Raw genomic sequence first — 12520 nt, 5'->3', positions numbered from 1 at the left:
CAGGCATGGCAATATTGCAGTGTCATAATCAAGAATGATAGCATTTACATAACCCAGACTTATACTGCAAGTCTTATAAAACACTCAAATTATGACCTCGGACTTTTGCACTGCATTCATTTTATTTATACAAGATAATTTAGGGAATCCAAATTTATTGGTGTGTTTATAGTTTGGGAAATCCTGGTCTCAAGGCAAAAATATGCAAAAAAGGTACAACTGAATAACCTCAACCTTCACTGTGAATTTTTTTCAGGTTTTTAGCTATAAGAAACTCACATGCTACTCACCATTGGTGATTTCCTAGTTAGTTTTTCTTTGATTTAGGCATGGACCGACAACATTGGTATTTCTTTTTTTCCATCAACATTCAATACTGATAATTTTAAGGGTAAGTGGTGCTACTGAAACCCCCTCCATGGCCCTGGGCTCAGTTTAATGCAGCCCAAGGAGCGCTCTGAAAGGTAGTTTGGATTTGAGGGCAGTCTGACAGTCTGGGAAAGCTTTATGCTCCCACCTCCAACTTAACGGCAAGCTCAGATCTCCTCAAAAATCAGCATAAACCACACTAAGACATGAAAAATACGAGCAGTACCACTGTTTCAAGGCCTTCAGTATTATTTTACACTGGGCAGGAACAGCAGCCAACACCAACTCCCTCCCAGTTTGCAGGCTGGGATTTCCTCCAGATCTTACCTGGTGCTTTTCCCGTTAGGGCTTCACTCAGACAGTGCCAAGCAGAGCAGTGGTGCAGCCCTGGCCTGGGAAAGTGTCCCGAGTGCGCACGGGTGGGAAAGCAGAACATCCAAGGGTCTGTGTGAACACTGTGGACATGCAGGGAGCAGTGCCACGAGCTCCCGCGGGGACGGCGCGGCTGCCAGGGGACGGTCCCCGCACGTCTCTGGGGGCACAGACACGAGTGCCCGGCCAAAGGAGCGCTGGGAGCGCTGCCCTGAGCAGCCAGGCTGTGCCCAGGGAGCTCCCCGTGCCCGCGGGCTCCGCACCAGCCTGCTGGAACCGGTGCCATCGCATCACTGCCCTTCCCACGGCCAAACGCAGCCTCGCCGGCCGCGGGGATTCGGAGGGCTGCTGGAGTACCATCCACACAACACGCTCCTCTGCAGGGAGGTGCACATGTGCGTGCCACAACCGGACTCTCAGGTCAACAAAGATGTTTTAGATGTAATTTACTCTTGCATTTGTTTCTGCTCTTCTGTGAGCTACAAATGCAAAAGTGAATTTGTCAAAAATAAATAACCACAGAGTGGAAAACTCATTTTAACTTGTGAAAATTTTTTGATTATTCTTTTACAGCTATCGGATCATTCTAAAAAAAATAGGTAACCGATAGCTGAGTCACAGTGCCATTGGGAAAATCAATTTAGCCAAATCATTGCCATTCACAATAAAAACTGCTCAATGGGACAACCTTCCAACAGCCATTCGAGATCGGCACATAAGCTCTTGCATTTGGGGAAAAACACTAAGTGAGGAATCGGGAAATTTAAAGCAAGACAAAGGAAAAGAATTGGTCAGAGAAATTCTCCTCATTACCACAGTGATGCTCTAGATAGGACACTGAATTCACAGGAAGCTGATGGATAACGCTGTCCCACTCTGCTCCTGAAGATCAAAGTGTGTGTTTGCTACACACAGTCAATGCTACAAAAGGAATATGGGTTCAGTGGAGAGAAGATTAAATTATTTCTTTGAATAGAATAACCATCTTACTCTATTATAATTTATTCATCAGGATAAGACTCAGATGCAGATGCTCGATTTCAAGAAGATACAAAGGACTGGGAAGAAAATCCTAAGATGTTTGCATAAGCCACTCTGAGCATTAACTGAAATAATCTCAATTTTCCAAAATACACAGCATTTAGATTAGCCCTTGCTTCCCTCATGTACATACACCCAACTCCCGCAGCTGTGTGATACACCTTTCTGCACTAACACCCCATCTTTCACTAAAAAGGCCATTTCTAAAGCAAAACACTTCGTCCTGCAGCAGAACAGGGGCTTACACACATCTCCAGCACACAGCCAGCAGCTCAGGGCAAATCCTGACTGAGGAACACTGACACAGGAGTACTGCCAATCTTGAAACTTGCAGGGTGTCAAACACAGCAAAAAGTGTGGCTAACACATTAAAAGCTGTCTCAGACCTTTCTGCATTAGGTTTTTGAGGCTGAGGCCTAACAGAGCTAACAATAAATCCTATAACAGCCAAGGCAGGGTAGAAGCACTCGACAAGTTCTGATACCTGTGGAGCCTGGGCTGCCAGGAACAAGCCCAGGATTGCCAGACAGGGGCAGCACATGAACACTGACACAGCTCTGAGAGCTGCCCCATACCACACTCTCTGGAATGTAACATTCAAACACAGGAAAGAGCAAAGCCTCCATCCTGCTCAGCTCTACTGCTGCCTTCATAGGGCTGGCTGATGTTTCCAGAGTTAAGCAATATTAAATAACACTGAGGATCTCGATCAGCAGGAGCACTCATTTATGCTTCCTCTTTTTTTCCCTGCTCAGGGTATTTTAAATTATTTCCTCTTTTCAGTTTCATCACTGAAGATGCCAAGTTCACTTCTGCCTCCCTGGTCTCTCATTTTAGAAAAAGGCACACCCTGAACAGCAAATATTCCACAGGAAGATGTTATTTTACAGTTTTAACTCCAAAGTGAGTCTGATGGGTGTGTGGAACAAATTCAATTTGATACTAGATGAGAATGCAAGAAGTGTGTCAGTCTAAGGTTAGTAAGTATTTCCCTTAAATTCTCCCTCTGGTTTAAAGAGTCACACTAAAACAGACTTCTCCACCCTAACCAAATACAATTCAACTACTTGAAAAATCAAACCAGGAAACAACAGCACTGTTTGCACATGTAATTCATTACAAATGTACTTATCAATTAAATTCAAATATAATTTTGGCACAAAATACCACACCAGCAAAACAAACGCAGAACTAAAACCATGCATGAGATCAACAGCACCTACAGGAGTTTCTGCTATAGGAGGTTAAATACTGAGGCCTCAGCATTCACTGCAGTAACTGCCTACAAAGGAGAACACACAAGGCCGAGCCTTACTGCTGTTACTGTCCACAGGAATCCAGGCACACTGTTTCATATAACTTTGCAAATAAGCTGCCAAGTCCATCAAAGCACCAATTTACAGTAAAGCTGGGCACTGGGAGGTGCAGCTCTCCCATTCACACCAGATATGATATTGAACTCACATAACTTTATTTTCCTGCCAGCCAGGGACCCAGCTTGCCTTCCTGAGGCACACAGACACCTTCCAAACCCATCTCCAAGAGAACCTGTTGTAGCCTTTTGTAGGTATCCCAAATCTCAGAGCAAAGTGGCTGCAGGTACAATTGCTCTCCCTCACTGAAATAAACCCACTGTGAGGTACCTCCTGCCACCCCTGCCCCGAAACAGCTGGGGCCAGCACTTCACACTGCCATCTCAGGAAGGGTTCAGGACACTGACTCCAGGTGCTGCCCACAACAGAATTTCAAATGGCATTTCAGCAGGAAAAGCTAAAGGAAACTATCCTAGGAAGAACCAGAGTTCCTTCAGTTCTGATGGACAGAAGACAGGGTTCTGAGGACAGGGACAGAACTCAGAGCTGGGACTCCCTGAACTCCACGGGGAGCCCAAGGCAGTCACTGGCGAGGCTGCTCTCCCATTCCAGAAGCAGGATGCGGCAGCCAACGGCTCCGTGCCTGTTCCTGCACACACACAAATTCACCTCGTGCTCCCAGGCCTGTGCTCCACAGCAGACTGGCAATTCCCTGCAGTACTGCTCCTGTACCTCCTGGCCATGCCCTGTCTGGCTGTAAGCTCAGCAGCTGACTCCCTGTGCCCTAACACTCAGGGGACACGAAGCAGTTAAAGCGAGGGACTGAATGTGCGGACAAACTCATCTAAGCAGAAGCAGCAAGATATAGTACAGGGTGACTTCTTACCTGAAACTTTGTTTCTGGGCTTCAGATCCACCAATCCAGAATGAAAGGGGATTCGAATGGGTTTTCCTTCTCAGACTTGTCTGTTAAAAGAGAGCAGCCAATCATCTTCAGCTTGGTGTATCTACTTCTTGCTTGAATGAAATCCCAATTACTGCTAATGCTGTTAGAGACAAGGCAGCCCAGGCACCTGCCCAGCCCGGGACCGACTACGTTAGTGGGGTCGTCGGATTGGTGGATCTAAGACAGAGAAACGCATTTACAGACAAGAAATTCCTCCTTCCCTTACCCTGGCTCACCCAAACAAGTGTTTTGGGGTACAGCTCACTTTGCTAAGATTAAGGAAGATGAGAAGGAGCTACAAAGCAAATAACAAAGCAAGTCTTAAAGCTTCAACCACCAGCTCGCACCTCGCAGGCCTGCTCCAGGAGCACAGGTTCGCACAACAGCTCGATGCAGTTCTCCTGGTCTGCCACAAACATCCTCTAAAGCACTTTACTGCAATGATTATTTCCCTGTTTCCAGGTTCAAAATGACCTCGTTTGCCTTACATGTCTGCAGCACAAAGATGGAGTTGTCAGGATACTCCTGATCTGAACGGCAGCACTGAATTCAGTGCATCTGCAGTACTGCTGTGTCTCTGGAATCTAGAACCAGAAGAGAGTAAGGCACTGTACACCACTCCTGAGACAAGAAACAGTCACCTTTTGCTAAGCAGGGAGACAGAAGGCCTCCAGCCAGTCCTGCCAGCAGCACAGTGAGTGTGACTACTTTAAAGCAGGTGGAACAGTGATACCTCAGAGAAGATGGGGTCTGCAGTCAACTCACACTCCACGTGCAACAGAAAGCTCAGCCTACAGAGATCAAACTGTGCAACCTCCACCAAGAGCTTCAAAACTTTGGGCCGTGGCCTGCAGAGCTTCCCCTACCAGCAGTGAGAACAAAATGCTGCAAGATTCCCAGAGGGACAGCATCACCACCACCTCCTCTCACCTCTGCTCTGCAGCCCCTCCAGAGAGCTGAACCTCAGCCTCTACTGCTGTGCCCCATATCTCAAACTCCAGTAACTCACAGAAGGGTGGAGAAACTGTCCCCAGCTGTGCCAAGACTGTCTCCATGAGGACAGGACTGTCCCTGGCTGCCCACTGCTCCCCAAAGACAGGAGTATCTCCATGCTGGGGTGATTCCTGCCTTGCCAGCCTCTGGCAAAGGCGGTCACTCCCAGGGCAGCATCTCAAGGACAAAGTGGCGCTGCAGGCCCAGTACCATGTCCAATGCATGATTTCTAAGGCTGCCAAGGAAAGTGCTAGGATGTCAAGGCATATGACTCAGAATTTTCAGAGTACAATATAGCTCAGCAAGAAGCCAGCTATCAAATTATATAAATGTACCGATTTGCTAAGTCACTGCAGAGCCAGCAGGGTGCTGGAAGGAGAGGCACTTCTCCAGGAAGCCAAACCTTAACATTATTTGCAAGTGTAACAGCACAGGTCTGATTTTTGTCTCTAGAAGGACTGGTGTGCTGCAGACAGCCTGAATAACAAGTTTCCCTGGCTAGTCCTCCCTTGCCCTAAGAGAATTGCCAACAGAGATTCACTATCAAGTCCAAGTTGGAACTTACTAAGTTTTGCAGATTCTGAGTATAGATTTTCAAAAAGCTTTAGGCATTTTTGTCTGAAAACCAAAAATTTGCTTCACTGCAAAGGTTGGAAGACTTGAAAACAGCCCCATCGTGCAAACCATGCTGAAATAAAACCTCACGCCTCTCAAAAAGGCAAACAGTGCACATTGGCACAACTTTTGTACCAAACTCCACATTCAAGAACTCCTCAACAGGAGTTGAAACTCAGAGCAAACTTGCAACACTGAATATATACATATATCTAGTGGTTCTTCTCCTCTCCTCTAAGTCAATGAGTAAACCAAAATTCTGTAGTGTTGCCAACAGCTTGAAGTTGACCCAAAAAGCTTTTTTTGCCATTTTACCCAGAAAACACATCACTCCCTATTCCTAGCAAGTAGGTCCCTACCTACATCTTACAAATTTCCATCTGTATTCATCCTACAAACGAGCCCAGGAAGCTCAACTACTCTTTGATCCCAAACAAAACTGTTAATTTCCTGGGGTGGAAGTACAAGGATGCAAGTCCTGCGGGGATGTGGATTAACAAAGCACCAAAGAAACAACATGCCTTCAAATGTTCCCGTTGTTAATTTAGCCTGCATGAAAAGCAAATTAAGTTTTCAGAAAGAGTCAGTGCTTTTGGTTGTTAAAACACCAATGACATTTCCTTATTTTTGCATTATCTGCTCTCGGTCATGCATTGTTCATATTGGGAAATGTGTGGAAGTTGCACAGGAAAACAGAGTAGGTTGTCAGATGTCACACCACTGAGCTCATAAATACATCAATAAACTGGGGAAGGAAGGGATTTTCCAGAAAAAGTGGATTTTCTGTAAATAATGATGCCATAAAAATCAAACCAGGAAATCAGATTATGTAACAACATAAACAGTGGCATTCGTATAAAGAAGACGTCACCCAAGGAAAAAGCTGGAAGGAAAGGATTGTTACCCATCAGCATTAATTTAAACAACTCAGTCAATATTCTCATTTTCCTTCGATTCATTTTCTGCCCTGCAACAAAAAAATTCCTTGTCACGGAGCAGCCCTCTCATAAGCACAGTCTCTTGTTCTCTCCCACACATCATTCCTCTCGCATTGGCACATTTGCTGCAACATCCACTCCATCTGAAAGCCATCAGCAATCTCCCTGAGCACGCTGCTGCACGAGCACGCCGAGCTGCCCAGGGATGGGCAACTGGAAATGCCAAAGCACCAGCGACCTCAAAACCGCGCAGCAATAAACCCAGCGCACCCAGAGACACACGGCAAGCTGATTTAACAAGCAGCAGAGGTGGTTTAGAAAACATGAAATGAAATGGAAAGGTACATCCATCCTTGAAAGAACGTTCCCAGGTCTCGCTGAGGGTACAGCTTGTAACAAAGCAGGTTGTTTTGCTGCGATGCTGTTCACAACACTCCTCAGTGACCCAAATCTTAGCAGCGCTCAAAGCTCTGTATCCTGAGGGACACAGTCTGACATGCAGCAAAGGCAGACTTTTCAAAGCAGCAGCCCCAGAGCACTTCAGAGAGGGCAGCTGCACCCACAGCAGCTGCCTGCAGAGACAGGATCTTGTAGCACACCTGGGCAGGCATTTACTCCGGAGCTCTGGGGCAGCCCGTGGAGCCCAAGGCTCCCGGTCACACTCACACAGAGGAGCCCTGCACGTGCTCCAGGCTGCAGGGAACTCCCTCTGCTGCACCCCACTAGCAGCGGGCAGAGCTCAGGGAATGTTGTCATGTTAGAAAATATAAGTGCATCGTGAGGTGAGACATCTCTGAATCTGGAATGAAAAAAAGCCTCAGGTGAAATACCAGGGCTTAGTCTCCCCAAGAATTGTTAACTTCCTTTTATTAAGAACCAAAAGCAATTTAGCTTCAGAAGTTCCCCCACAACTGGCACATCTGCAGCTTTCCTTCACCTGAGTAATCTGATGGCTACTGCCACCATCACCATAAACCTTAGATAACTTTTCTTTACACACTTCTGCATCTTTATAGCCTACTTCCCTCTGCCATCTCATTTCCCCAGCCAGGCCATTGCTCCAGCTAAACCCTCCCAAAAGATAAAGCTTTCCACACACCTTTCACCACTCCACTGGCTCTGAGTGCAGTTGCCTTGCTCTAATTCATGTTCTTAAGCTCTTCCTTCCCATTTTCTGCACCACAGCCAAAGTCACAGAAATCTCTTCAGATCTGCATCCTCCCTCTTTGAGGCACTCTCTGAAACAGGACTGTCACTCTGAGAGCCTGGCAGCAGCACAGACCTCACATTCCCTGCCCCAAGGCTCATCCCAAGGCTGTGCCCTCCTCACATTCATCCCACCACCACCTCTTCAGCCACTGGCTCCAGCAGCTGCATTACCCATATGTGAAACCCTGCTTGTCCAACGTGCAGCTCTCAACTCTGCTCATTTATCTACTGAACATTAAAAAAAGACACCAGCAAGGCAAACAGATCGTTATCCTGCTGAAAAAAGCACATCTAGGTTACACAAAGGTTTACAACTGCCTTACTAACACTCCATCTTCTCCCAGGCTTCAGTTAAGAACCAGTGACATTTCAGCTAGAACAGTACCTCCTTTGTTTCAGCTGCAAAGATGATCATTGCCTGTATCTGTGTTGCTACAAAAGTCAACTCTTTGAAGGATTCCTCTAAGAATATGTGGGAAAAAAAATCCCACAAATCCAACTGCCTGCTTGGCTTGCAATGACTGAGAAGAAAAAAACCAGAGCACTACAGCCCTACTGAGATATATATACAGCAGAATATTGGAATTTATTTTGCACTTTAAGTTTTAAATAGTTTGGGGGCACAACCATCTCCAGCTGCAGTAACCCAAGGAAGTTCAGGAACCCCTCGAGTGATTTACAGCAGGAGCTGCTGCTGCTCAGGCAGGCCTGTGTGAAATGCTTCCTTCTCAGACTGGTACCTCTGAATTGAACACCTCCACCTCACATCAAAGTCCTGCCAGGAGAAACAGAAAGATTTTTGCCAAGATATTCAATTATAATTCTTCATTTATTATTTACCAAGGTACTTAAACACTAGATGTTTTTATAAGAGCCAGAGAGAGGCATTCTAGATGCTGAGGGCTGTGTGTTAGGAAGATTATTTCCATGTACATAACTTCAAGATACAAATGATGGCAGTGTAAACGCTTGCCCATTTTATTCCCAGGCATGGCCTGTCCCAAACTTTTTCATACTCCTACCACACAGCAGAGAATGCTGAATTTAACCTGCCAGCACAGGGATATGTGTTTGGAGAGCAGCTTGGGCAGCAAGGCCACAGTGAAACACAAGGGTCAGAAGCTCAGTGAGGGGCAGAATTCCCACACACCTGGATTCCTGCTCAGGAGCCTTCTCCTGTAGGTGGCTGGTGGGTACAGGAATCTGAGAGCAGCAGGTTTATTTTGTTAAGCCATCCACATCTGAAGCTGCACAAAGTCCTCCCCATAATGTATAAAAAGCCCCCCAAACTACTCGCCACTCTGATGCATTCTGTTACAGCCACCTCAGCACAACCTACGCAGATAACCCCCCACACTGTGAAAGCTGCTGGTAACACTAAATAACAATTATGGGAAACTTGCTGGGAAAATGAAGAACACAAGGCTTTTAGCAGGTATTGAAGATAAACACAAACCAAAGGGTTGATGCAACCAAACACAGATTTTATACACAACTTGGATCTGCAGGTAACAAAACTTATTCACAAAGCATTGCTGTCGGTTCTTTAAAAGAGCAAAAAGGTCACAGTTATCTAATTTCACAGAGAAAACCAAAACCAGGGGCAGAAAGAACCCTTTCAGTGACTGTGGCTGGCCCTCCATCTGTTCTGGATTACTTCCTCACTCCTCAGCTGCCTGCTCACATCCAGCATTTCCCTGAGCCCATGACCGGACCAGCCCCAACCCTGCCAGACACTGTGGGCCTCAGCCTGGGCATCCCAGTCAGTCCCAGTGAACCTGGGGGAATCTCACCCCTACAGGTGGGCACCACCCACACATGGAAGCAATGGAATGGCATCACTCAATGCTCATGCCCTTGGGAATGACAGGACCCACGGCACAGGAAGCCTTCAGCTGTCCTGAGGGACACAGCGGCTTGGGAACACTCACTAGAACTTCACACAGCAAATCAAAGTTGTCATTCTGAAACCTTAAAATATTTCTCTGAGATTCCAGCCTTAAAAATAGAACAGTATTATTTCCATGACTGATTTTCCTTTAAATAAATACAAATGATCTATCCAGGGAAGGCACAGTTGAGGGCTAGAGCAGCATGTTCTGAAACGTACATGCAATTAACATGTTGACACATTACCTCATAGCAATCAGCCCCTCAGAATTAAGGTGTATTTGCTCCTCAGAACTTTCACATCCCACATTTGCTTCTGTATTTACTACAGATTCATCCCTGGCACTGGAGGGAAGTGACTGAGCAAAAGTGCACCAAACCCCATCTCCCTGATCCAAGAGAGGCATAAAACTTATGCTTTTAGGAATGTGGAACACTCTTAGAGAGAGCAGCATCCCCCTGAGTCTGCCAGGCAGGGATGATCCCAGGTTTGGGATGTCTCCCACAGCACTGACTCCCATGTTTCCAGGTCACACAGAAATCCCCAACAGGGAACTCAGCCCAAACAGCTTCTGCCCTGTGGATTCAAACAAATCTCCTGGAGAATCTCCCCTTCTGCACCACACCAGAAGGCAAAGCCTCCACCTCTGCCTTTAGGAATGATTTTCAATGATTTTAGGGAAACATCTCCACTCAAGCACAAGTGATCCTGTGCAAGCCTCCACTAAGGTTAAAGTTAAATTCAACTACCAACTACATTGTACAGAGCACCATTTTCTCCTGGAAACTACAGAATTAATTGTAGTTCTTATTCAATTTTATTTATCCATTTCTTATGAAAGAGACAGAAGTGTGTTTCTAAAACCTCCTACTACGTACTAAAACTCCTACTAACCCCACTGATAACTGCACAGATTAGCACATTTCCCAGCTCCAGCCAGTGGAGGATACAACACTCACCAGCAAAAATCCCATTTGCTTCCTCCTCATAAAACCTGGCTGCAAAGAGGAGAGACTAAAACAGGAGAGCAAAACCACAAAGAAGTGGGGGCTTTTGAAAGTCCAGGGAGCCAAACCTCCCAGCTCCAAATGCTATTTGAGCACCTCACAGAACCCAGAGCTGAGGAGTGTTGGTGCCTTGTTCCAGTGAGGAAAAAAACACCAGAGCACAGTTCCTACTCGGGAATTGAGGCGGCATCTCTTGGGATCAACCTCTGGGAGGCTGCTCCCGAGCAGGATGGCCACAGAGCTGCCCCAGCCTTGTCCTCCCTGCTGAGGGCACTGAAGCGCTGATGTCCCCCAGGGCAAGTGCGACATCACAGCCCCAGGGCAAGAGGCTCCCTAAGCCCCCGTCCTCAATGATCAAGAAAAATAATGAAAGATACACAAAGGCTTTGTAGGTTTCCCTCTCATTTTATTTCTGCTTTTCGAGACCAGATGGCACAATTAAAGAAAGTTCGTATTTTCTGGACCAGGTAGTTTAGCAACAACTCCACTGCCAAAAAAACCCATTTATGTCTCCACTGAACCCAGCTCACCTTCAGAATGCCTTAAAGGGAAATTATTTGAATTTTGCCCCTCAGTTCTGGAGAACTGCATGAAATTCAGTATGCGAGAGCTAATTATGCTTAAGAGAAAAAGCAATTATGCTTATAACAAATAAATTAGAAGATATTTACCGATTACTATTCTCTCTCAGCTCCTAACTTAATTTTACTCATGCCTAAAGGCAGTAAAACGAGGGGCCTCTGATATTTGCCTACAGAGATCTAATTTGCTTATATTAAAAAAAAAGCCCAACACCTCTTTCTGCTGCTCCCACCTGGCTGCCTCTCCACTAACGCGTAAGAATTTAACGGCGTAAGCGTTAATTAGGGGCATAACCAATACACCAATTAGGTCTCGTTAGGTAATTCCGTGGGTGCCGGAGCGGAGCTGCAGCAGCGGCGCTGCCCCGGCCCGGAGCCCCGAGCCCGCCCGGCGGGGTTTGATCGGCCCCGGGGGCTCGGGCCGGGGCAGGAGCCGGACCCCCCGCCCGGAGCATTTCGCTTTCGGTTCGTGCAGCGCGGCCGCTCCGCTGAGCGCCGCCGGCCCGGGCCCGCCTCCCGGGGGGGTTAATTGGTTAATTGTTGTTATTTATTTCTTTTCAATGAGACGGAGGCGCTTGTGGCGCGCAGGGCGGGCCGCGGCGGAGGCGGGAGCGAGCGGATCCCCCCGCGGGGGCAGCGCGGCCGGGCCGGGGCCGAGTGCGGGCTCAGCACGGCCCCCGCAGCGGCGGCGCCGGACCCCGCGGGCCGGGCGCGCCGGCGGGGCCTGAGCCGGGGGGGGCGAGAGGGAGCGGCAGGGAGTGCGCGGGGGCCGGGGGGACTCACCATGAGCTCGATGGTCTTGTCCTCGATGACCGAGTCGGGCTCCATCGCGGCGGCCACTCCGCTCCGCCCGCCCGGCCCGGCCCGGCCCGGCCCCGCCGCCGCCGCCCCGCGCCCGCCAGGCCCCGCCGCGGCCCGCCCGCCCCCGCCACGCGCACGCGCACACGCACGCGCGCTGCGCCCGCCACAACGTCACGGCGCGCGCGGAACGGGCGGGGCCTCGGGGAGTCAGGCCCCGCCCCCGGGAAGCCCCGCGCTGCCCCATTGGGCTCGGGGGGGCGCGCGGGGGATGCCGGGAGTGGGGGGGGGGGGACGGCATGAGGGAACGGGAATAGGGAACGGGAATAGGAATGGGGAAGGGGAATGGGGAAGGGGATTGGGGAATGGGGAATAGGGAACGGGAACCGGGAACCGGAAGCGTTGCGGCAGCGAGCGCCTCGTGGGACGGCGGAAGCGGCTGGAGCC

At 48.5% G+C, this 12520-nt stretch overlaps 1 protein-coding gene across 6 annotated transcripts in view; it reads right to left on the bottom strand.

The window, feature by feature from the left end:
* FBXW11 (F-box and WD repeat domain containing 11) overlaps positions 1–12178 on the bottom strand; it is a 54461-nt gene extending 42283 nt beyond the window's left edge. For 2 of the 6 annotated variants that reach the window (XM_086851785.1, XM_086851787.1), the window contains exons 1-3: positions 12059–12148; positions 3982–4061; positions 1555–1662 (exon numbers count right to left, since the gene is read on the bottom strand). Coding sequence is in view for 2 of the 6 variants with exons in the window: in XM_086851783.1 (XP_086707909.1) it covers positions 12059–12103 (45 nt within the window). In the remaining 4 variants the exon portion in view is untranslated. Of the gene's footprint in view, positions 1–1554; positions 1663–3981; positions 4062–12058 lie in introns of all 6 variants that reach the window. The other 4 variants (XM_086851784.1, XM_086851786.1, XM_086851783.1 and 1 more) reach the window with 3 other exon arrangements.
* Between the last annotated feature and the right edge of the window lie 342 nt (positions 12179–12520).

This window comes from Cyanistes caeruleus, chromosome 15 (assembly GCF_971803275.1).
Source record: "Cyanistes caeruleus chromosome 15, bCyaCae1.hap1.1, whole genome shotgun sequence".
Taxonomy (NCBI): Eukaryota; Metazoa; Chordata; class Aves; order Passeriformes; family Paridae; genus Cyanistes; species Cyanistes caeruleus.
Note: the sequence above shows the minus strand (reverse complement) of the source record. Positions and strands in the feature narration are given on the sequence as shown.